The 26,587-nt window shown below is 32.6% G+C and overlaps 1 protein-coding gene across 8 annotated transcripts in view; it reads right to left on the bottom strand.

Moving 5' to 3' along the window:
* LRRIQ1 (leucine rich repeats and IQ motif containing 1) overlaps nucleotides 1-26,587 on the bottom strand; it is a 245,779-nt gene that overhangs the window by 101,946 nt on the left and 117,246 nt on the right. For 6 of the 8 annotated variants that reach the window (XM_021922651.2, XM_021922650.2, XM_021922652.2 and 3 more), the window contains exons 19-23: nucleotides 21,928-22,017; nucleotides 21,149-21,270; nucleotides 20,508-20,603; nucleotides 20,177-20,259; nucleotides 13,506-13,607 (exon numbers count right to left, since the gene is read on the bottom strand). In XM_021922651.2, the coding sequence (XP_021778343.2) occupies nucleotides 13,506-13,607; nucleotides 20,177-20,259; nucleotides 20,508-20,603; nucleotides 21,149-21,270; nucleotides 21,928-22,017 (493 nt within the window). Of the gene's footprint in view, nucleotides 1-13,505; nucleotides 13,608-20,176; nucleotides 20,260-20,507; nucleotides 20,604-21,148; nucleotides 21,271-21,927; nucleotides 22,018-26,587 lie in introns of those variants that run through there. The other 2 variants (XR_004176138.1, XR_004176137.1) reach the window with 2 other exon arrangements.

The following is a 26,587-nucleotide window of genomic DNA, read 5'->3' as shown; positions in this document are numbered from 1 at the left end:
TCTATATTGAAATACCTGATGTCAGTTTTTAGATGTTTCTTCTTGCACTGATAAGAATTTTCAGAAAGACTCCTCTTCTAATCTCTTGCCTGGAGACTAAAGGCATGGTGCTATGGTCTAAATATTTGTGTACCGCCAAAACTCATATATTGAAACCCAAACCCCCAATGTGATGGTATTTGTAATGGGGTCTTTAAGGAAGTAATTAGGGTTAAATTAGGAAATGAGGGTGGGACCCTCATGATGGGATTACCAGTCCTGTAAGAAGAAGAAGAGAAAGACTTTCTCTCACTCTCTTTCTGTGTTTCTGTGTGTGTGTGTGTGTGTGTGTGTATCTGTGTGTGTATGAGGGATTGCTTGTGTAGTCTCTAGCTTTCTGAGTGCATGCATGCACATGTAAGGATATGGCAAGCAGGTGGCTGTCAACAATCCAAGACAAGAGCCCTCAGCAGGAATTGAATTAGCTAGAACCTTGATGTTGGACTTCCCAGTCCGCAGATTTGTGAGAAATAAATTTCTGTTCTCTAAGGCACCCAGACTATGGTATTTTGTTATGGGAGCATGAGTTCACCGGGACACATATATCAGCATTCTGGGAGTTAATTAGAAGAATGGCCTAGGGCCTTAGCATTTAATATGCTTCCTATAATTACTCTTAGTTTTAACAAGACACCAAGAATCTCAAATAACCCTGGTATTCTCAAACACAGAGACTGTATTTACAGAATTAAAGTTAATGTTAAATTTACAGAATTTTATTACAGAATTAATGTTAAAAATGTTGTTGAGGTAAGACAAATATATGTATTTTATCTAATTTAATTTATTTGTTTATTTTTGAAACAGAGTCTTGCTTTGTCACCAGGCTGGAGTGCAGTGGCACGAACTCGGCTCACTGCAACCTCTGCCTCCCGGGTTCAAGCGATTCTCCTGCCTTAGCTTCCCGAGTAGCTGGGACTACAGGTGTGCACCACCATGCCAGCTATTTTTTAATTATTATTATTTATTTTTAGTAGAAATGGGGTTTCGTCATGTTCATCAGGGTGGTCTCAATCTCTTGAGCTCGTGATCCACCCACCCCGGCCTCATGAAGTGCTGGGATTACTGGTGTGAGCCGCTGTACCCGGCCAATATATTTATTTTAATACCCACTTCATCTCATATCACGAGGGCCTAATTCCATCAATTCCCAAACCTTTGACATAGAGACAGTTCTCATATTTTCCCATTGCTGGTTTAAACTTTTGCTTTCTCTTTATTACTCACTTATTTACTTTCTAGCCTAAAAAGCTCTATTGCTCTTGCCCTTTCCTAATATTCCCATATTTGCTCATCTATATCTTAAAAAAGCCTCCACAGAAATTTTAGGGAGGTTTTCAGCTGCATCATTTTTATCCAGAAGCCATTAGATTCTCGTTTAATTTTCAAAATATCATGAGAAGTAAAGGCTAGTATTCTGATTTTGCAATTGAGAAAACCAAGACATGGAGTACATAGCTAGTGAGTGTCTATGCAAGATTTAACACAAGACTTTCTCAGTCTAAATCCAATGTTACTTCATTATCTCATGTAGCCTAGTTTAGATAAAAGGGAAATATTCTTAAGGTTGACAAACTTTCCAAGATGTTGTTATAATTCTCTGAGACTTTGATAGAATTTCTAGCTATTCCAGAAATATAGAAAGTGTCCTATGAGAGGTAGATGGGTACCTGATACAGATGACAGAGAAGTTTCTTACAATGAGCAAGGGACAAAGGGGTGCCATGGACTTCACCAAAGCTACTACTTTCTCTGTGAAGCTTTGGCTCAGGAACCCAGGTGCCTTCACTCATCTTTGTGGCTGTCCAGGAAAGCATCAATTGGGGAAGTGGGTGGTATGAGTGCTTTGCTTTCATTTCTGAAGGAGGAAGTTTTGTTAGATATAAACTTTTGTGGTGGAAGATATTTTATTTTAGCACTTTGAAGCTACCACTACATTATTGCATTAGTCAGCTTGGGTTGCTATAACAAAATACCACAAAGACTGGGATGCTTAAAGAACAGAAATTTATTGCTCACAGTTGTGGAAGCTAAAAGTCCAAGACCCAGGTGCTGGAAGGTGTGGTTTCTTCAGAGGCTTCTCTCCTTGGCTTGCAGATGGCCACCTTTTCTTTATATGTGCTTGCCTCTGTACCCACACGCTCCTGGTGTCTCTTCCTCTTCTAAAAAGGACATTCATTCTATTGGATTATGGACCCACCCTTCTGACTGAATTTCATCTTTATTACCTCTTTCAGTCCCTAACTCCAAATACAGCCAAATTGGACATGAAGGCTTCAACCTACAAATTTTTGAAAGACACAACTCAGTCCATAACAATTATCTTCTGGCTTTAATTGTTTCTTTGAAGAAGTTAGCTTTATTACTGATGCTTCTTTGAAGATAATGTATTTTTTCTGTGGCTCTTATTAAAATTTCTGTCTTTGTCTTCGGTTTTAGCAATTTTATGATGATATGCCAAGATGTGGTTTTTATTGTATATATTTTCTTTATGCACATTAAGTTTCTTACATTTACAACTTCAGCTTTTTCTTCACTTTTCGTAAATATTCAACCATAAATTCTTCAAATGTTACTTGTACTCCACTACCTCACACTTCTCTTTATTGGATTCTAAATATATTTCAGTTCACTAATTCTAATTCTCCCTTCAGTTTTGATTAATCTGTAGCTGAATCCATCCATTGAATTTTTAAGTTCAGTCGTGGTTTTAAGTTATAAACTTTTGATTTGGATATTTTTATAGGTTTAATATCCTACTGAAATTCTCAATTTCTTCTTCTATATCCTCAAAGATACTAAGTACATTTATTTAAAAATATCCATTATCTAAAGTCTCATTGACTCTATTTCTATTGTCTATTGTATCTCTTGTTCAATAACAATGTCTCATCTCTTTCCATGTCTATTTTTCACTGTGTGCCAGGTATTTTATATGAAAAGTTGTGGAGATAAAAACAAGTCTAGAATTATATTATCTATTTTTGGAGATGATTTACTTTTGTTTCAGGTAAGAGGCTAGTGAAAAATCTATTTCCAGTTGACCTAGGCAAGTAACATCAAAAAATTTTCTCAGCTTCTCAGCTCTTTGGATTTCCTTCTTGATTTATAATTCCTTACTTGTTAGTTCTCCAATGACTTCAGTGAAATTTTTAAAACAAAAATTTTCCAGTTTTTGTAGTTGTTCTCTGAAGTACGGTTGATCAGAATTACATAGTCCTCTATTATGAGACATGGAAGTACTCTTATTTTTTAATAAAAAGTACACAGGCTACATAAGGTCCATTTCAAAAAACTCTAAGAGCTCTGAAATCTCTTCCTATTTAAAAATTTAACCATATACATATCTCATCTATATATATACATACATATATGTTATACATATTTATACCTGGGATATGAAAATTATATATACATATACTATGTGCATATACTATGTATACATAATTTTTATATATAATTTTTATATATACATAGTATATACAAATCCTTATTTTTTATACATATGTATAAAAAGTGTATCTATGTATAAATATATATGTTATATATATATGTATATATAATTTTCATATCCCAGGTATAAATCCTGATTTTGTTAAGAACATGTTTGTGCATGTATACACTTGTACTAAGAAAATATCTTCATTTTATTTATTTTCTTTTTTCTTTATTATATGATGTAAGTTTTACTGACTTTATATCAGCATTTAAGTAAATATGTGTGTGTGTGTATATATATACACACATATTATATGCACATACAAATACATACTTTGGAATAGAACAAAAAATATTCAATTATAGCAGAATTAGGGGGAAATACAAAAAATACAAGCTATTTATAATTGATTTGGATTAAAAAAATAGTTGAATAGGTTGCTCTCAGATCTTAGATTGCCATTCCCTGAATCTACCTTATCCAGAGATAAATAATTTTTTTTTTAAAGTTATAGTTTGTTTTATGCTTCAGTGGACCAAATTCTCTAATCAGATTTTTTTCTGTGGAAAATTGAAATTTATTTCAAACCTTATATTACTAAATGGTGTGATACTGCCTAGAATATATTTAGGAAGTTTTAATTATAAGATGTCATATACATTTACTTTCTTTCTTAATCATATATTTATTGAGAGCCAACATTCTACTAGCACTGCTCTAAGTGCTGAGGATATAAGAATAAACTATCCTGACATGGCTCTCCTTCCATACTATTGCTGGAGCCACAATATATAAGTAAGTAAGCAGTTTAAATTAATGAATGAGACAATAGCAAATAAATGCCACAAAATGACAGGTGTTATGAGAGAGAGGAGCTGGTAAGAGAGGAAAGGGCTATGTGAAATAGTGTTACAGGGACAGGTTCTCACACTGGATAAATGTGAAACTAAACAATAAGACAGCCATTTGTGTAAAATGCTAAGGGTACCGTTTAGGCAGAAAGAGGATGAAATACAAAAGCTACAAAATAATAAAGTGCTTATCATACTTGAGGAAAAGAAAGAGGACTTGACAATTATAGCCCCGTAGGCCATGATAATTAATATCAAGCCCAGCTTTCATTCCAAGGACAACAGGAGGCCGTGAAAAGATTTTAGATACTTAATTATATCAAGAGCTATCATATTACATTAAAAAAATAAAAACATAGTTCCTGATCTTCAATTATCTAAGGGCTTCCAACTTACATTTCAATTTTATTTAGTTTTGTTACTGACTCTTTCTCCATGTTCCTCTCTCCCTACTAAAAAAAAAATCATGCAAAAATCAGATTACAAGATTTTGCTACTTTATCCTTTATTCCTTGCAAATGCAGGCAGATTTCTACTGACACTATCTTTCCCAAAAGGAATGAAGTTTTGTCTTCTATCTCAAAAGTTGCTTGTGAGAATGTCATTAATTAGTAGAGAAAAAGTACTTAGAACAGTGCCTTGTACAAATGATAAATGATAAGCAACACTAAGGAGGCTATTATATTATATGGTATATAATAATTTCCTCAGGATACTATTGAAATATAGTGAGTGGTGTTGTGAGACAGGTTAATTTTACCCTACTGATGACGTGTTGTTGCCATGGTATTCCTCACAGTATTGCCTCTGACCAAGACACACACTTTATAGTTAAAGAAGTGTGGCAGTGGGCTCATCCTCATGGAATTCACTGGTCTTACCATATTCCCCACCGTCCTGAAGCAGCTGCATTGATAGAATGGTGGAATGGCCTTTCAAAGTCACAATTACAATACAAAATAGGTGACAATACTTTGCAGGCCAGGGGCAAAGTTCTCCAGAAGGCTGTGTATGCCCTGAATCAGTGTCCAACATGTGGTACTGTTCCTCCCATAGCCAGGATTCACAGGTCCGGGAATTAAGGGGCGGAAGTAGAAGTGGCACCACTCACCATCACCCCTAGTGACCCACTAGCAAAATTTTTGCTTCCTGTTCCTATGACATTATATTCTGTTGGCCTAGAGGTCTTAGGTCCAAAGGGAGGAATGCTGCCACCAGGAGATACAACAATGATTTCATTAAACTGGAAGTTAATATTGCCACCTGGCTATTTTGGGCTCCTCCTACCTCTAAGTCAACAGGCTAACAAGGCAGTTGCAGTGTTGGCTGGGGTGATTGGCCCAGACTATCAAGATGAAGTCTACTATTTTATGATGGAGGTAAGGAAGAGTATGCGTGGGAATGCGTGGGACAGGAGATCCTTTAGGGTGGCCCTTAGTATTACCATGCCCTGTGATTAAGGTCAATAGGAAACTACAGGAACCCACTCCAGCCAGGACTACAAATGGCCAAGCCCCTTCAGGAATGAAGGTTTGGGTCACTCCTCCAGGTGAAAAACCATGACCTGCTGAGGTGCTTGCTGAAGGCAATGGGATGGGTATTAGAAGTAGGACTGTGATTGTCAAGAGTATTTTCTTCTTATTTTATTAAGAACACGTTTGTTCATGTATACACTTGTACTAAGAAAATATCTTCATTTTATTTCCTTTCTTTTTCCTTTATCATGTGCCATAAAATTTATTGACTTCACGTCAGGATTTAAGTGTTGTTAACGTTATGTAATAGCATTTAGGTTAAGGATTAGTGCACTTCTGATTGTATGAATGCTAGCTGCGTTAGGTTAGGCATTATTATGCCCTTATTATTGTCTTTATTTGAAGATTACATGTGATGTCAGGAGATGTGAATGGGTTCAAGTTGAGAAGGGATGGATTTGTGATGGTTAATACTGAGTTTCAACTTGATTGGACAGAAGAATGCAAAGTATTGTTCCTGGTTGTGTCTGTGAGGGTGTTGCCAAAGGAGATTAACATTTGAGTCAGTGAACAGGGAAAGGCAGGCCCACCTTCAACCTGGGTGGGCACCATCTAATCAGCTGCCAGCTTGGCTTGTATTAAGTAGGCAGGAGGAGATGGAAGAGAGACTTGCTAAGTCTTCCAGCCTTCATTTTTCTCCCGTGCTGGATGTCTCCTGCCCTAGATCATTGGGCTCCAAGTTCTTCAGCTTTTGGACTCTTGGACTTACACCAGTGGTTTGCAAGGGGCACTTGGGCCTTCAGTAAAAGACTGAAGACTGCACTGTTGGCTTCCCTACTTTTGAAGTTTTGAGACTCAGGCTGGCTTCCTTGCTCCTCAGCTTGCAGACGGCCTATTGTGGGGCTTCACTTTGTGATCGTGTTAGTCAATACTTTTTAATAAATTCCCTTTATATATACATCTATCCTATTAGTTCTGTTCCTCTAGAGAACCCTGACTAATAATACGTATGGCATACAAAAGTTCATTCAGGATATTATAGAAACACAGTGAGTGGTGTTCTAAACTAGAATCAGAAAAGTCTTCCTAAAAAATTAAATGCCTGAGATAATACAAATTAGCCAAACGAAGAGATTTTTCCGGATTGCATAGAAAAATGAGTCCAATTTGGTAAAGAAAACTGCATGTTAAAAAACAGTATATAAGCATATTGTAACTCCATCTATTTTAAAACTGTTTAATGCCAGGGTCATTTGTATTTTTCATTTATTCATCAAAAAACATTTATTAAGCATCCATTATACATTAGGCACCGTGCTAAGGGCTAGGGGTATAAAAGAAATACACGGAGCTCAAAACTTAGTAGGAAAACAGTAATTCAAAATGTAATGTTTGTTGGAGACGGACATACTGATAAATTACATTTTATTGATCTTTGTATCCATGATAATTTTGACTAATTATTGAATCTTGCTCAGTGGAATAAAATTATGAGCATCTCTTCTTACGGAGATGCCTTCAGGTATTTTGTTGCCTGCATATGCCCTGTGGCATTTATGCTGCCATCTCTTAATACTTAGTCATTGGCACTACTAGCAAGTACTATATACAGCTAGGGAAATACAAGACCTACTTTAAAGCAATCTACACAATATAAACTGTTCTCTAAGCTGGCATTAAAAAGGACAAGTCAGGAGGGGAAAATGTTTATAATTCTAAAGTAAAAAGCATCACAAAAGAAATGCTCTGGAGTAAAAATTATAGAAGTTATAGGTTTCTTAATACATTCAATATTTAAACATTTAATACAAAAATATTTGAATATATGTTTATAAAACCATGAGTTATCTGCAAATCTTCTATTTTATAAAAGAACAAATAGGAAGCATGTTAGTGATGACAGCAGCAGACCAGGAATTAAGAAAACCTGACTTAAAATCAAGTATAATTGTCCTAGGCAATGGAGGAGCTAAGACTAAACCTGCATTCCTGAGGAGGTTGTTGGGCAAGACTAAACTTTTTTTCCTGGCTCGCCTGATTTCCTTCCCTGACCAAAGCCAGAAGTCTGAATTTGGCATTGACTTTAGAAGTAGCAAATTTAGAAGTTTCAGTAGATGAGGGCAGGAAAGTGACTTAATTTATGTATAAATAAAAATAGGAATAATGAAGCAAAAATATAGGCTGTGTAGGGAGGTTCTCATATATTGGAAAATTAAAACGTGATTCAAAATGTGGGAGATTTCTCAAATAACTGAAAACAGAACTACCATTCGACACAGCGATCCTATTACTGGGTATATACCCAAAGGAAAACAAATCATTCTACCAAAAAGACATGCGCTTGTATGTACATCGCAGCACTAGTCACAATAGCAAAGACATGAAATCAACCTGGGTGCCCATCAACAGTGGATTGGATAAAGAAAATGTGGAATACATACATCACAGAATACTATGAAGCCATAAAAATGTATCAAATTGGCTGGGTGCCATGGCTCACACCTGTAATCCTAGCACTTTGGGAAGCCAGGGCAGGTGGATTGCCTGAGCTCAGGAGTTTGAGACCAACCTGGGCAACACGGTGAAACCCCTTCTCTACTAAAATATGAAATAAATAAGGCGGGCGTGGTGGCGTGCGCCTGTAATGCCAGCTACTCGGGAGGATGAGGCAGGAGAATTGCTTGAACCCGGGAGGCAGAGGTTGCAGTGAGCCGAGATAGCGTCACTACACTAGAGCCTGTGTGACAGAGCAAGACTCCATCTCAATAAATAAATAAACAAATTAATTAATTAAAAAGTATGAAATCATGTCCTTTCCAGCAACATGGAGGCCATTATCTTAAGCCAATTAATGCAGGAACAGAAAACCAAATACCGCATATTCTCACTTGTAAGTGGGAGCTAAACATTGGGTACACATGTATGCCAAGACAGAAACAATAGACCGCGGGAGCTGCTAGAGTGGGGAGAGAGGGAGGAAAGCAAGGGCTGAAAAACTACCTGTTTGTTACTATGCTCTTTACTTGGGTGATGGGATCATTTGTAACCCAAACCTCAGTGTCACACACAATATACCAGCTTAACAAAACTGCCCATGTTACCCCTGAATCTAAAATAAAAGTTGGAATTATTTTTAAAATGGTCACTCTTTACTAAGAATCTAATAGATTTGATATTTAATATTAGGTTATCATAATAATATCAATAATAACATTATCCAAGGTAGCAGCTACTTACAGGTCACAAATGAAATCTTCATTACCATGATGACACTAAATTATATCCTAAATTATATTAATGCAATTATGAGAAAGGAATAAAAAACAAAATTGATTATGGTTTTCTCAGAGTTTTATCTTATTTTAATAATTAGTCTTTTTTTCTAAGTATTTTAATTCTAAGTGGTATAAATTTCAGGGTTACCTGGTAATCTTTTTTCTCTAACATTTGTGCTTTGTTTTGATTTTGCTAGCTTTATTTGTCAAATAAATTATTACCATTTCCCTTCATTCACTTGTTTTCTGTGTAGAAACCTTGGTCAAGTCACCTATTAATCTCTCGATACTACAGTTTTATCATCTGTAAAATGTTGACAGTTATAATACCTTTCTCAAAGTTTCTGAAAGTATTCAATCAGAGAACGTAAGTAAAACTCTCAGCACAGTACTTAATGATAAATGGAATAAAGACAACTAATTGTAAACAAGAACAGCAAGGAATGGCATACTTTTAAAATGACTATTGCTAATGATTATATTTTGAGCACTTAATATGTACTTAGATGGTGTGTTCCAAGCTTCTCACAAATAAAATCTTCTCACAATACTCCCCATGCCTAAGTATTGTTCGCCTCTAATTTCATAGATGAAAAATAATGAGAAACAGAGAAGTTAAATAACCTCCCCAAGGTCACACAGCTAATAAACGATAAAGTCAAGCTTCAAACTGTGTTGGACTAACTCCAGAATCTACACTAATGTCCATTAAGCTATGCTTGCTCTTATGCAAGTGATGAATATAAATGATGTCAGAGCTCCAAACTAAACAATTAAAACAGAAGAAAAAAAAAAAGAAAGAAAGAAAGAAAGAAACTTGGCTGGAGATCTTCAAGGCAATAACCAACAAATGGTTTTGAGTTCTAAGACAATACAGGATATTGAAGCCCAAGTAGGTATTACAGGTTGATAACAAAGATAAACAAAGACAGGCATCTGATTCAAAATAAATATAAATAAACAAATAAATAAAATAAGCCAATGTTAAATCTTCGAAGAGTTCAGGCTCTCAGACTTGTCTCATAGGAACATGGCACATAAATGAGGTGACTCTGGGGACAGGAGTGGTCAAAGGCTCCTCAGACTTGATTAGGTTAAATATCTAAATCTGGTAGCTGGACAAAAATGGTCAACATTTTATGAATATAGAAAAAATAGAAGGATATCCTGTAAAACGTGGACTGTTAAAATGATATAGTATTTTATCTTATATTTTAATATAATTTGATGTTTACTATCAACTATTCCTTGAATTTAAGCATACTTTTAATCATAGACCAACAGAGATATATCTACCATGCTTTCTTGCTACTAATGATTTTGCTGGGGATGTTCAGAAAAAGCCACAATAAAAATCAAATTTGTAAGAAAAATCATGGAAACCCCATATAGTGAATATTGCAGAGTGGAGATAGAAAGTATTTTAGTTTTTTTTTTTTTTTAATTTATACAGTGTTACTAAAATAAATGTGGATTTTGGAAAGCAATAGTTAAGCAATTCTACAGTATGATCCAATTTCAACAAAACCGAGGAAATTATAAGACAGTGCTGGCATACCATTGTGCTGAGATACTGTTCCACATGGAATTATTAAATACGAACCTACAGCAAAATTTAATTTTGATCTTCCTCACTTTTCTGGGGGACATCAGATGCCCAATCACTAATTTTATTTGATTTTTTTTTCTTAGGGAATAAAAGATCTTCCAATGTTCTAAAATCAGATTTGGTGATAATTATGTAACTGTAAATATAGAAGAGTTCATTGTTTTGTACTTTTAAAAGGGGTGCATTTTATCATAAGACAGTTGTATCTTAAAAGAATTGGGTTCAGGAGGCACCCTCTCCTGGGCAGTAGGGGTTAGTTGGGATATTTCATTGGAAGCTGCACTCCGTGGCATCAGGAAATATCTGTGATTCTCTGAAGTGAGTAATTCCAGAGTAGCAGTTAAAGACAACATGGGGTTCAACTTGGCCAGCAATGAACAAATGATTTTGCCTCACTTTTCCTCACTCTTTTCCCCTTAAAAAAGGGACAAGAATAAACATGTTAACTGTTAACAAAAATCTTCCATATAAAACTGTTTTTGCCAAGCCTATTCCTTTTTTTAAAAAAATTTATTTATTATTATTATACTGTAAGTTGTAGGGTACATGCGCATAATGTGCAGGTAAAAAACCTATAGTACATTGAAAATCTGGTAAATACATAAAACTCATTCAGTGAAATTAATGATATGCCAAATGTACTTTACTTGGTTCCAAAATAAAGCAAACTAAACAGAATTCACATGGGGGAAAGAAAATAAAATCATAGAACATCACATCATAAAGCTTACGTGGAAATGTTTTATATTCTATAGGCCACTTTGACTTTATCACTACTTTGAACTATTTCTAGCATATTTTATACCAGTACACAATTCAATAAACATATCATACATACATATTATACTATTCTAGATGGTAATGTAGCTTCACATTTAATAGAACAAGATAGAATGCAAGAGAACCTATTAGGATAGATTTCTCTTTATGAGTCTGAGATATATGTTAAATTAAAGGACGAAAACACCCTGCTCATCTTTCTTCCTAGCCATTTCTTTTCTAATGCAACAACATTCCTATTTAACAAACAATATCTATAGAATTGTTACTGATTTTAGCAGAATTTCTACATTTTTTCAAAAAAGACTGAAATGGTAGAGTTAAGACTGTAACAATGAAATACACTCTGATTAAAACCCCAGACTTATTTTAAATTGGGAACATATTTTAATTCTATCAAAATATTAATCCATAAATATTTGTTGAAATAATATTGTGTTTTGACATGGATAATGGGCACCAAAATTTTTAAATGTTTTACTATGGAAAATATTTAATATAAAAGAAGAATGGAAAGGAAACCCCTACATACTATCATCATCTATTGGTCCAACAATTTCAATAATTTCCCATACTTGCTTTATTTATCTTTCTATATATGGTTTTATTACTATCTAATTTTTTTTGCTGTTGTTTGTGAGGGAGTCTCACTCTGTCACCCAGGCTGGAGTGCAGTGGCTGGATCTTGGCTCACTGCAAGCTCCGCCTCCCAGGTTCGTGCCATTCCCCTGCCTCAGCCTCCCGAGTAGCTGGGACTACAGGCACCCACCGCCACGCCCGGCTAATTTTTTTGTATTTTTAGTAGAGACCGGGTTTCACCGTGTTAGCCAAGATGGTCTCGATCTCCTGACCTCGTGATCCGCCCCCCTCGGCCTCCCAAAGTGCTGGGATTACAGGTGTGAGCCACCGCGCCTGGACTATTGCTATCTACTTTAAGGAAAATTCTAGACTCCATGACTTCTACCCCTACATACTTCAGTAGGCATTTCTAGGATGGTATAAATTTGGGGGTTACCAAACTTTTCTTTAGTTTGAGACATTACAAAATAGAAATGTAAATCAAATTGTTTCCATTTTCAATCGTGCTATGAAGATGCCTAAATTTTAAGATTTATTTAAATCTTATAGAAGACAAAATATTGAAAATGTTCATAGGTCCTTTTCATTAAAATATGATTCTCCTTTTCTATTAAAATTGCTATCCAAATACAGGTTAAATTATGAAAAAATACACTAAAATGAAAATGTAAAATTAAATAAAAATTTATACTAAAAATTTAGTATAATTTTATACTATTTTTATACTATACTATAAATTTTTTATACTATAGTATACATTTTTATACTAAAATTTAGCATAAATTTTAGTATAAAAACTAAAAAACGTTAGTATTAAAAGGAAAGCAGATGGCAAACATTTTAAGTCATGTTTGCTGCACTGTTTTGCATCATGCTTGCTGCTTTATTACATTTAAATATTTCTGTTTAATAATTTAAGTTCATATGTGTTCTGAATATTGACACCAGAGATATAATCAGAACTATCACTGCCTAGATGTGCAAATCCTTCACCCAACAGTGAGTTGGGCAAACTTCAAATATTGTAAAATATTTTAAATTCCTGAGTATAATCTATAGGGCTTAATACAATTTATGTAAGTTGGCAGTAAACAGAATATCATTTCAACATGTGATCACTTCCACTGATACAAGTTAATATATCTGTCACCGTAAAATTTAAATAACATTAATGTCACTGATGATACAGCATTATAAAATGTTTATATATAAATTTAAAAAATTAAAATTTATGTAAATATTGATATAAATTTTCAGTTATTATATCAATATTTCAGCACACTAAATTAGCACTTCAGCTTTAAGAGCCATATTTTGAGTTATTCAAGTATATGTTATCCATAATTCTTTTTATATATACTTTATGATTCATTAAGAAATAAAAATTTATTGTAAATACAATTCTTTTAATCTTTCTTTATCTTTATACCGCTCCATGTATCTGTTATTAAGCCATACCTTCAAAGTAACCATCTCTTCTGGGCTGTACTTTCTTTGATGATTTTGGAACAGACACTTTATTTTCATTGTTTTTGAATAAGGATAGACGCACAGTGGAATCTAGACAAAATGAGCAGGAAGGGAGCAAAGTTCATCTTTGGTTAATGCCTTCTCTAAATGGCCACATATTTCTTATATGGTGGTATTAAAAAAAATAATATCCACTCTACAAAGCTCTATGAAATTGATGATGATGTTATATTAAGCTTCATAACATGGAAAGGTAGTCAACTATGTACATATTATTGGTTATCTGATTAAAAAGATAGCCAATACTTAAATAACAGAAATACTCTACTTTTCCATCTAAAGTATGGGGAGCTGGGATATAAAAGATGGAAGCAAGACAACTAACGGAATAAGAAACAGGTAGGAAAGGTTATTTCATTAATTTAACACCTAAAATAGTGGTTTCTCTTTTGCCCTAATGTATTTTCAGATAACAAAGATATGTAAATTTTCCCCTTATATTCAAAGCCAAGAATATTCAAGATCTATTATATTACAAAAAACAGATTGTGAATGTAGACTATACATGATATATTAAATTAAGAAACAAGATTTTTAACATTGTAAATACCAAATTACATATTTTAATTAAATGCTAAAGTAGAAAAAATAAATAGTATCTGCATAGCTGTTCTCCAGCGTGAGCAACCTGACAATTTCCATTAGTCTTCCAGTAATAATTCGTCTTTACTAAGTATGATTTACATTTTTCACAATGATTGTATTTCTCAACATTAGGGAAAATGTCGGACAATGTTTAGGTACATTTCATAAGTATTAATATATGTAATCTCAGGTGTTATAGTTATTAAATGTTTCTTATTAATTCAATATGAACTATCAGTAAGAATAATAAAAATCTGTGTTTATATATTTCATAAAATAAGTATTATATATCGTCTAAGTCATTGACAAAAAAATGACATGTGAAAGAATCATTAGTCAATGAGGAAAGACGTTACCATGGGCTTACAAACTGTTTGGTATCTTATAACCACCTCTCTACTCTCTTGCTCTTCTTGCCTTTTTATTTGATGTATGTATTTTCTGACAACATCACAATTCAGCAGACCTGGGTTAGATCCCAGTTCCAACTTTTACCAGTTGTATGATTCTGGAAAACTGTTCTCACTTTCTGTCTCTTCCTCTGTCCAACAGAAGTAATATTGTCTTTGAAGTAGTAGTAGTACTGTACAAATTAATGAGGTCATTTGTGTAAAACATCAAGTCCCATGCACACATTAGTGTAGGTTCTCAACAAATAACAGCTAATAGACATGATTACGACATAAACAATGAAATATTTCCAGTTTATATTCTTAGAAAAAAATTTACATTCTTCTTAAAATTTACTGCAATATATAAAAATACATAGAACCATAATTGGCTCCATTTAATTCAACACAGTGCACTGAACAGAAGCTATGGATATTTTATAAGTTCTTTGGCATTTTCTCAGCGAAATAATAAAACAACCATACTTTCCTCATACTGTTATCAAGGTCTAATAATTTAATATGTATAAAATATTTAGAAAGGTTATCTAGCTCAATTTACTCAAAATAATTTTATTCCCCAAGACCAATAAAGAGTGCTACATTATCAATATCTTTTTGTTTTAAAACATTCTGATTGCCTCAGCATAAATGGATTTAATCTTGAATTAATTCAAATTGCAAAGGGATAATTATAAGAAATAAGAAACATAGTACTTTTAGATAGAAAAAAAATCACTTGATTTTGATAGTCCCTGAAAATACCACTGGTAATAAGACAGTATTCTTATCTCAATAAAAAAAATGAATAAATAAATAAAAACACAATCCAGTTAAAAAAAAAAAAAGGCAATTGTAAACATTATAGCTTGTGATACATTTTTATTCATTATAAAGTCAGTTTTGTACACTTAAGTCTACCCCTCTGTGATAATCAACAGCAGATCTATGTTGCCTTTTAAACGTAATCTTTGTATCTCCCAGCAATGACTTGCCCAGTGTTGGGTAAATAGGTATTAAATTGATGTTCAAAACTGTTTCAAGAAACCCCTAGGTAAGTAACCATGTCCCTATTATGCATGTGTCTCTATACTTAACAGTTTATTATTTCATTTAAATAATATAATTTTAGTTAAGCATTAGAGTATCCATATTATTGAATTTCTTGTACAATACCTTTTAATTTCTATAATTCTAATTTATCTCAGTTTTATTTTAGTATTTTTCTTCTACTATGTATAATAACATACATATCTGGTTATTATTACTCATTTTTTGCAGGTGCCAAATATAGCAGTGCTGTAAAATAAGCTTGAATAACTAGCAATATTTCATCATCTTATAAGGAGTACTATTTACTAATTTAAACTTGCCCAAATATAAGCATATATTTACATGACTAAAATGCACACACATATTGTAAAATGTATATTAGTGACTTTTATCTAGTTTTTTTTGAGTCAATTGACATTCATTGAATATCTACCAGGTGCTAGGCGTGGTGGTAGTAGGTCTGAGATGTCAAGGGTGTTTCAGCCCTCAAGGATCTTAATATTCAGATTAATTTTATTATTAATTTTTTGTTGTTGAGAGCATAACACAGTAACATCTGATCAAAATTCTTGTAAAATCTTTCTGGAAATTAATGTGGTAAACAAAATAAATCTTGAATAAACTTCATTTTGGTGGAATTTTGCCTATACTATTCCCTGTTGGTCCCTCCCCCTTAACATTCTTTAGTTACATTTATTATCATTCTGCAACCTGATTGCTTTGCTATAGCCCATGAATTGCTTACTTGACATGAAAAACATTAGTCTTTTTTAATACTAGCTTAATTCCTGGCAGAAAATCCATATTACTTATTCGTCCTGTGTTCCTTAAACCTCTTACCAGCTACTCTCCACCAAAATCCCTATACTCAGACCCCATTCTCTCTGAGCACTCTGAGGAGTGCTCCACATCAAAACCAAACACCCACTCCTTTTCTGCATCCACCTCATCTCAGTCTTGCTACCAATTACACTCAGTACTGTGAGATTATTGATCCTGCATGTTTTCAATAAACCAGTAACTCTCACGTTACACAGGATCTTCTTCACTGCATGACTGAATTCTAAACTTCCCTGGATATCTGCTAAATTTCAACACAGATCACCAAATTCTGAAACTGCTTCTGTGCGTGAAGCAACAGTAAAAACAAACAAACAAACAAAAAGCCCAGAAACACAAGATCAGTCATTATTGGTTCAAGCTTATGCCAATCAAGAGTTTAAAAGCAATTACTCACTAGGAAAAACAACCACCATAACCCAAACATAAACTGTATAAGTGATGACAGCTCCTCACAATTTTAGATTTTACCCTGTGGCTTCCAATCAATTCCTCCTCTTCCTTATCCAACCTCCTCCGGTTTTAATCAGATGGCCTCACTTATACCAATAGAAGTCATCAATACTAAGTCTCCCCTAGTAGCTGTCCATACCACATCTTTCCTCAGTTTCTTGCCTCTTCATTAATGAGCCTCCTCGTAAGTATTCTTCCCTCTCTCTGCAACTGATTCCATTACATTCTACTTTCTTAAATTAATTGACCCGCTGCTTTTTGCTGTATTTTAATTTTCTTAAATTAAATAATCTTAAATAAATAAAATATTTTGACTCATATCCCTTAACTGATAAAAATATGTATAAAATATAAACAGAAAATATGAAGTGCTTGCTACTGAGTGCTCTAAGGTTTTCTGTGGCAGAAATTTGAACTAAAGCTACCATACTTCATGCAATTATGCTCCATTTCCTTGAGGATTACTAGGACATAATTTATTACATTAATTGTTCCTATTCTGACATAATTTATTACAATAATTATTCCTATTCTCTGACACCCCTCCTGCCATGCTCGCCACCCCAATAGATCTAGTTAGTGTGACAGCAGTTTTATAGACGATGTTGCCCTCTAGTGGCTTAAAAATTTCAAGTTGGCAAGTTGTCTATGTAGGATATATATCTCCAAGTATATATAAAAATTACTAGTAAATCTTTAAGTGTTTAACCAAATTTAGACATTTAAAACATTGTTTTAGCTCATTAGTGAGTAAAAATTTTAAATTATGGTCATTATTTGAGACATATGCAAGTAAGTTAATGGTATATCACAGATCGATTTAATTATAAAACTGGAAAAAGTATTAAACATTTTTTGTTCTATAAGAAGAAAACCTGAGGCACAAAATCTTAAATAATTTGTTCACAGATACAAAATGAAATAAGTGCTACATCATCAACTGAACAGAAGATAGACAAAATGTGATAATTAGAAAAAATCTCTCAGATTTTCTTTTTCAAGTTTTTCACTATTAATCCTCCCTTTAATGTTTCTAATCTGTATATCTGTTGTGAACAAAGAATAGAATGAAAAAAAAGTGAGCAGAATATAAAACTTATCAGTAAATTTTACATTTCAGCATTCATGTTTTAAACAAAATGTTTAGTTTCATTAATATATTGATTTTAAAAAGCAAAACAAAAGTGATACATAGAGATACAAAACCTTACACAGTAATAAGAGTGCAATTTGGATTATAATCGTGTTATTAGAGTAATAATCTCCATAAATATTATACAATTGCCATTTAGGATTTTAACCTAACCCAAAATGTTAAGTTAAAGACGTGGTCATTAAGTTGGACGTCTGGTTATCCTCTTTCATTTGTTACCCTGCCATGCCCCCTTGTGACTGATAAAAAAAGGTTTAATTTTTGCCTGATAATTATCTCTAGTCATGGCCATTAAAACAATGATTTTTATGTACTAGCATATATTCCTTGCTGAATTCTTTGCTAAAACACTTGCTATGCTGCTTTATCAAAAATGTTCTCTCCCCCAACCCTCAATTAAAAGAGTTGGCAAGAAAGACCTGTATATTTTCCAAAGACAGAATCGTATGGCAAGTCTGACAAGCTAAGCTTTTCCTCTACTTTCACTACTGGAGGCTATTTATTGTAAAAGCTACAAATACTTTTAAACGTGGGCCTAGCAAAATTCCTTGAATACAGCTATGTCATAATTATTTATTGAATATTGGCTGAATCAGTTCTTAAGCCACCTCTGATATTTGAACTTGCCCCAGGAGTTTCAGAAATTGTTATTATTCTCAAAATGTTGTTTAAAGAATGTTTCTGATACTGCTGAAGATGATCAAAGCAATAATAGAGTTTATCAAACTACCTGATTTACACTACTAGATTCAATATCGAGAGAACTGACAGCCTCAGTATCGTTAAGAGTTTGTAGTTACTATTTCACTGGGTAAACCACCACATAGCATTCAGTTCAGAGAAGCCTGATGAACTTAATAGGAGTTTACAAAATGAGAGTGTGGGAGGTACAAACAAATTAAAAAGCTCAGTGTTTGTATTTTCTTTAAAAATGCTTGAAATGTTAATGTTTTAAATCTGGAAAAATTACTACTCAATAAAAATAAGTTATCACAAAAAGGTAAAAAATTAAGATACGAATAATATAACAATAAGATACACAAGTTGAACACTTCTGAATACAAAAATAAATCACCAGTAATTTATCAATGGCTAGTAAGTGAAGTGATGTGCGAATAAGTATCAGTTATTCCTTGAAAATCAAAAGCACTTTTGCAATATTTACTTGTTTTAAAATTTTATATTTATATCTGGGTCTTAGAATGTACTGAATTATAATTAAAATATAATTAATAGAAAAAGATAAAAATAGTTTTATGAAATACTTTTTCATATGATTCCAAAAGCTAGATCTATAGGAAAAGTGTACATTTATTGCACTGCTCATGAGTAACAGGTCTTTTATGGAAACTTCTTACTAACAATAAGAACTTAAAAAAAAACTGATGTAAAAAAGAAATGCAAAACCAATACAAATAACCATGTTCTTATATTTAAATGAGTAAATATTTAGTTATAAATAAAAAGTTATATGCAATTATTTTAAATAGTTTTAATTAAACATATAAGATCCTGATATTTCTTCTCTGACTCCATGTATTAAGTAATTATACTAAAATAATTAGAGGTATTCAAAGAAAAACAAATGATTTAAAGAGTATTCATAAGTGGGATAGAATAAAATATGCTTTAAAACATTTCCCAAGTCCTACAAAATCATAAAATATATAAACTTTGCTTCTCCAAGATTCCAAGTTGTGAATGAAGTCTTTATAGCTAAAATCCACGGAACTGATAAATTGGTATAATTTATTGAATAATCAAGCAATGTAAAAGCACACAAAAGAATAAGGAGTGAAGCAGATACTCTTTATAGAGTCAACGTTTCCCAAAATGAACCTGTTTTAAAACAACTTATAATTCTCAGTACACAATAGATAGAACAATCAATAGCAAAGTATATAAGAAAGAGGTGAAAAAAGTAAAAATAGTGTTTAAGAGTATAAGTCATTCAGTGGTATAGCATAATTTTCTCTTAAGTTTATTTTTTCGGAGTAATTATCTTAGAGATAGTCATCTGTGAATTCATTACTTTCTTATTAAACATAATTTATAAAATATATTTTAAAGGAATTATCTTCTATTTTGCATACACAGTTATTATTCAAAGAGCACTAACTACTCACCTATTTTTTTCTTTAGTTTCTTTGATTTCATTTTCTGTGCCCTCTTCAACATTTGCTGAGCAGTAGAAATGTCCTTAAAGCCCCTATTAAAAGATTAAATATAATAAAGTAAAATAAATATCCGGATCATATTTAGATATGCATATACATATAGACATGCAGAATAGCATACTAAAATAAATGTGATTTCCCATTTAAGAAACTAAATTAATCAGATGGATAGTTTCTTAAAAGCTGATGTAAGTATTCTTAAAATCTTGAAAAGTATCTGTCTTGGACATTTAGCAATCTCTCAATTTTTTAATTTATTAGCGTCAAATTGACTACATACCATTCTTCTGAAATTTTTTTTTCTTTTTCAGATTTTAGCAAACTCTTTCTACTGGTCTTTGATTCAGGTGTCCAGGAAGAAGTTCTATTTTCTGATCTGGCAATAGTAAAAAACCACTTTTAACTGAATCAACGTAAGTATATCAGCACTTTTTAAAACTACAAGCTGTTTATGTTGTCTCAAACTTGGAAACAAAATCTAAGTTAGCAAAAAACATTATCTTGAAAGGCAATAAAAGTCTGCCATTAATTTAAAATGTTTACATTTCAATTACTTGAAGCATATTTTAATCTCTTTGTCAAAAGTAATGCAGCACTGGAATTTTTAGTCTAATTATTATCTGTACCTATAGCAGATTAATTAATTAATTAATACTAACATAGCAGTATTTAAAGATCCACTTGTTTACAATAATTACATTATTTCTCTGACATATACATTTTGCAGTTGCTTTAATGTACCTACTTCATTCATTTTGCTTACACTGAAAAATCTTCATGACCATGATGTTTTTAGTACTAAATGTTCCATTTTCTAAACAAGTACATTCACATCTAGTTTTATAATTGTACTACTTTTGTAAGATATGTAATACTGTTGTTATTCACAGATTGATTCTCTAAAACAGTAGTTCAGCTTACCTGCCACTAAATTGTGTGTGTTCTGAAGAAGACAAATTTTCTTTGTCATTACATAACCATGCTTGAGCTGGATTACTTGGTAAATTAAATGAAGTATCATCCCATTTTAAGTTTCCAGGAATCTTTTCATAAAAAAAAGTAAGTAAGTGTTAAGTAAATTTTAAAATCCTAGCACTTATTTTGTATTACTTTACGTGCATATTACCAAATAGCCTCCTAAGGGAAACTCATTATAAAATTAAAAGTTATAATAAAATGAAATTTATGGAATATATTATACATGTCCTTTGTTGTAGTGGTGGAAACTATGCTTTTTGGGATAGCTCTCATATAGAAAATGATTGATTGTAAAGATCTTAAAAAATCTCAGAAAACTAAAACTTCAAAGATTATCAAATAAATAACAGATATTACAGTCCATTGACCTCTGACTGAAAATCTTCAGCTGTTGCCCTCTTAATGCATATTTTTGTATTTTTAAAGTGCTGTCAACTAGTGATTTTAGTCTACTGCCAAATATGCAGCTGAAGCATATCATTTTTTTTTCTTTTGCTACTGTGAAATAAAGTGTTGAAAGAAATCCAAAATAAAGAAAAAAAGCAGCAAATGAAAGAAAAGCTACATGAAAAATTACATCTGGGGATGAGGAGGAAGTCAGAGGCTTCTAAAAGTAATTATGTTTTTCAAGTCAATAAATTGTATTATTAATCACTGCAACATAGCATAACCTTTAGAAACGAGCAAAGATCGAGGACTCAGAAGTTTCCATGACATGTTACCTTTGGCCAGTGCAGCTGGTTTGAAAGAAGCAGTGTTTGTGAAGGGAAGCGGGTGGAATCTGATGCTAGCCATTCTTCTTCTAAGGCAGCCTGCACAAATAATATAAAAATGTATGTAATTCAGCTTACATAACTTTTACAATGTTTCTTTTAAATTATCTTATAGACTACAAATGTTGACAAAGTATATCAGAATTTTTATTTATAGGAAATTTTCTATGTACTATTGTGAGATGATATTCATCTGTTTAATGAAAACATGCTAAAAATGGGATAAGACTTTTCATCTCTAAGTTTTGGATAAAGTGAAAACTTAATATGTGAATGCTCTAAAAAATGAGGTGCAGACTCTTCAGTGTATTTAACTGTTTATAACTATGACCCTGAGACAAATCTAGATGGAACTGAGTAAAGTCATTTTTTTTAGCTCTTTACAGTACAGACATCACTATTGAAAATTTATAGTATTTTAATATGTTAGTATCAATTTTTCTATAAACAGTCTATAAACCAGCTTTTTCTTAATTTTTTTTTAAATTTCACAAAGTTTCTGAATAGAGTAAAAAAACATACTTTGTGGCAATGATTAAAACCATACAAGGAACATAGTCCCTGATTTTTATTCTCTAATTCAACTATTCAAATAACAAAAATAAAAATTTAAGCCCAAATTTGGAAATCCCTATTTTAAACTCCCTCTCTCTTTACCTTAAAACATTTTTCTTCATTTTATGGAATTTCCAAATTTATTATATCTTTCTACAATGAAACCTGCTAATTATATTAGTGTTGTATAATTTAGGATGTAATTATCTGATTTTTACTTGATTGAATATATAATATGGCTTAGAAGTAATTTCTGTGTTTCTGTATTTTATTTTTGGGAAAAAAACATACTTAGAATACCAATTTTTTAAAAAGGTTCTAAAATAATCAAACATTTTATGATTTAAAACTAGAATAATTTATTCTGAGGGAATGTAAATGCAATTTTTCATTTACACAATTGCAGTGTGTCTTGACTGCCTTTTGAAAGACCATTGGAAAGGCAGGCCTAGAACACACTGACTATAGGAAGGTAGTGCAATGACAGAATTTCACTTAATAAAATTTAGTCTTAGGATACCTACTCAAACTCACACCATTTGAATGTTATGTAAATAGTGTGCCTCTACTCAGTTGCTAGACAGATCAACTGTTACATTTCTACAGTTATATATGGTTTAATATATATTTGGTTGAAGAATTGCTATTTGTTGGTTTTATGAGAGGAATAAATTCAAGAGCTCTTTTGCATAACATGGTTACTATAGTTAATAACAATATAGTGTATTCTTGAAAATCATTAAGAGAATACATTTTAAGCATTCTCACCACAAAACAATGTTAATTATGTGAGGTAATGCACATGTTAATAAGTTCAATTTAGCCTTTCTACGACGTATACATATTTCAAAATGTCATGTTTTACACAATAAACATATACAATTTTTATTTGTCAATTAAAAAATTCAAATTTCAGTATTGGTAAATAATTCAATAACTGTAAAAAAAAATGCACTATTGGAAAAAGAGACAGAAAGAGGTAGAGAGAGACAAAGCTCTCTCACCACAGCCATGAGTATTCCTCCTTCTCATCCTCACAGAAAGAAAAGGGTTGAAAATGGCAGTCTAGAAACAATGGCTACAGTTCAGGGAGACTCTAAAATAAAAGGAAACACATATGCTTTGGTACTTTTGGAAAATTATAGAAAAAAGATACGGCCATTTATTTCTAATATATTTAAGCCATTTATGTTGATTGTTTGTTAAATCAGGCTAGTAATTCAGTAAACTCCCACTGATTTATACAATCAAAATTCTCTCTTTAGCTTATCATGAATGACAAATAAATCTAATGACTGTTCTGTTAAAATAAGGGGGGGATGGAAATTTTTATTTGATGTAAAATTGTAAACATGATTCAGAACTTATTTTATTTTCAATGAAAAGGAAAATCCAGTCACAACTCAGGGAAGATCAAGGGCCACAATACATCAGCTATAATTGAATTAGCATTTTTATTCTGCTGAAAACTGCTAAATTGATGAGAAAATGTGAAGGAGACAATATTACAAAGGCAACGTGCCACCTGATGAGTGGTTATGGAAAAGGACCAGCATTATCAGGCAAGTTGCCTGACTTTTACACTGGTTTTATACAAACAGCCTTTTTAAAATTTTTATTTCCTTAAACACCTGCCAAACCATCTATTTTTTATATTCTCTAGAAATCCAGCTGTTGCCTCTCTTCAGCAGGACAAGATCCCACAAAGCACAGTAAACTTCTTTGCCACATCATAGAGATGTTGATAGAGTGCTCTTCCTTGGAAAGTCTATATAAAGTCTGGAGAAAATTGACATTTTCTAATTAATACCTAAAAGTACAGAAAACTTTGAAAATAGCTTTTTTGGTTGAATAGAAAGTTTATAGAAACTTTTATAGAATTCCAGAACAATTATTTAACTACTATCTCTTAGAAATTTCTAGAAGCATAAAGAGAAGGTTTTATATAAAATGTTAAAGATGCTTTTGGTAATTATATAATCAAAACCAAAAATATGTTACCAAGACAATGAATTTATATGTATTCAATCTTATTAATATCAGTTAGATTTGGCATTACCTAGTATGCTGAGGGAAATAAAAATCTCAAAATGTCAGGAAAAATTGGCTAAGAGTTATAAATATTTTTTAATGTATGTTAAATATTTTAAAATGTATGTTAATATATGGTGCTTACCACTGCAAATTTATACAAATTTCAGTTGTTGCTTAATAAAGCCTTCTACTCACATAGACCAATGGAACAGAACAGAAACCTCACAAATAACACCACCCATATACAACCATCTGATCTTCACCAAACCCTACAAAAACAAGCAATGGGAAAAAGATCTCCTGTTCAATAAATAGTGCTGAGAAAACTGGCTAGCCATATGCAGAAAACTGAAACTGGACAACTTCCTTACACCTTATACAAAAACTAACTCAAGCTGGATTAAAGACATAAATGTAAAACCTTGAATCATAAAAACCCTAGAAGAAAACCTAAGCAATACCATTCAGGACATAGGCAGAGGCAAAGACTTCATGATGAAAATGCCAAAAGCAACTGCAGCAAAAGCCAAAATTCACAAATGGGTTCTAATTAAACTAAAGAGCTTCTGCTCAGCAAAAGAAACTATCATCAGAGTGAACAGGCAACCTACAGAATGGGAGAAAAATTTTGCAAATTTCCCAATTGACAAAAGTCTAATATCTAGAAGTTACTAGGAACTTGAACAAATTTACAAGAAAAAAACAACCCCATCAAAAAAGCGAGCAAAGGACATAGACACTTCTCAAAAGAAGACATTTACATGGCCAAAAAACATAGGAAAAAACGCTCAACATTACCGATCATTAGAGAAATGCAAATCAAAACCAAAATGAGATACTATCTCACACCAGTCAGAATGTCAATTATTAAAATGTCAAGAAACAATAGAGGCTGGTGAGGCTGTGGAGAAATAGGAACACTTTTACACTGTTGGTGGTAATATAATTTACTTCAACCATTCTGGAAGACAGTATGGAGATTCATCAACGATCTAGAACCAGAAATACCATTTGACCCAGCAATCTCATTACTCGGTATATACCCAAAAGAATATAAATCATTCTACTATTAATATACATGCACACATATGTTTACTGCAGCACTATTTACAATAGCAAAGTCATGGAACCAACCCAAATGCCCATTAATAATAGACTAGATAAAGAAAACGTGGTACATATACACCATGGGATACTACACAGCCACAAAAAGGAATTAGATCATGTCCTTTGCAGGGGCATGGATGAAGCTGGAAGCCATCATCCTCAGCAAGCTAACACAGGAACAGAAAACCAAACACCGCATGGTCTCACTCATAACTGGGAGTTGAACAATGAGAACGTATGGACACAGGGAGGGGAACAACACACACCAGGGCCTGTTGGCCGATGGGGAGGCAAGGAGAGGGATCTTTGAGGACACGTCAATAGGTGCAGCGAAACACCATGGGACATGTATACCTATGTAACAAATCTGCACATTTATAACATGTATCCCAGAACTAAAAGTAAAATAAATAAATACATTTAAAAAAAAAAAACCCTTCTGTTCAGATATTCTTTAACTTACAACCGAGGATTTGGAAAGCTTTCTGGCTACTTGAGAATTATTATCAAATGTACTTATTACTTATATATTGAAAATGAAGTTGAACTTGGATAGATATGTAACTGGCAATGGAGGCAGCCTTCACCTGGAGACATCACTTCTGGTTTTGTATTTGCAGCCTTTCTGATACAGTAACCAGGTACACTCCTATGGAAAAGCACTATTGCCATTCTATTTGATTCCTTTAGAAACTAAATGACTGGCACTTAGAGTTCTCGTGACTCACTGGCTTGATAATTCCCATTTTGGGTGGGACAACTTGAATTCAATGACTAACAAGGTGAGAAGGTCCCAAAAGGTCTTACTTGTAAAAAGAAAATGATATACTTAAAAATGCAGCCAGCCTGCCCCCAGTAGCATTCAGTTTTTCATGAAAAAAAAAAAAAAATATATATATATATATATAGAGAG

This window comes from Papio anubis, chromosome 9 (assembly GCF_008728515.1).
Source record: "Papio anubis isolate 15944 chromosome 9, Panubis1.0, whole genome shotgun sequence".
NCBI lineage: Eukaryota > Metazoa > Chordata > Mammalia > Primates > Cercopithecidae > Papio > Papio anubis.
This window is presented reverse-complemented; position numbering and strand designations above follow the sequence as displayed.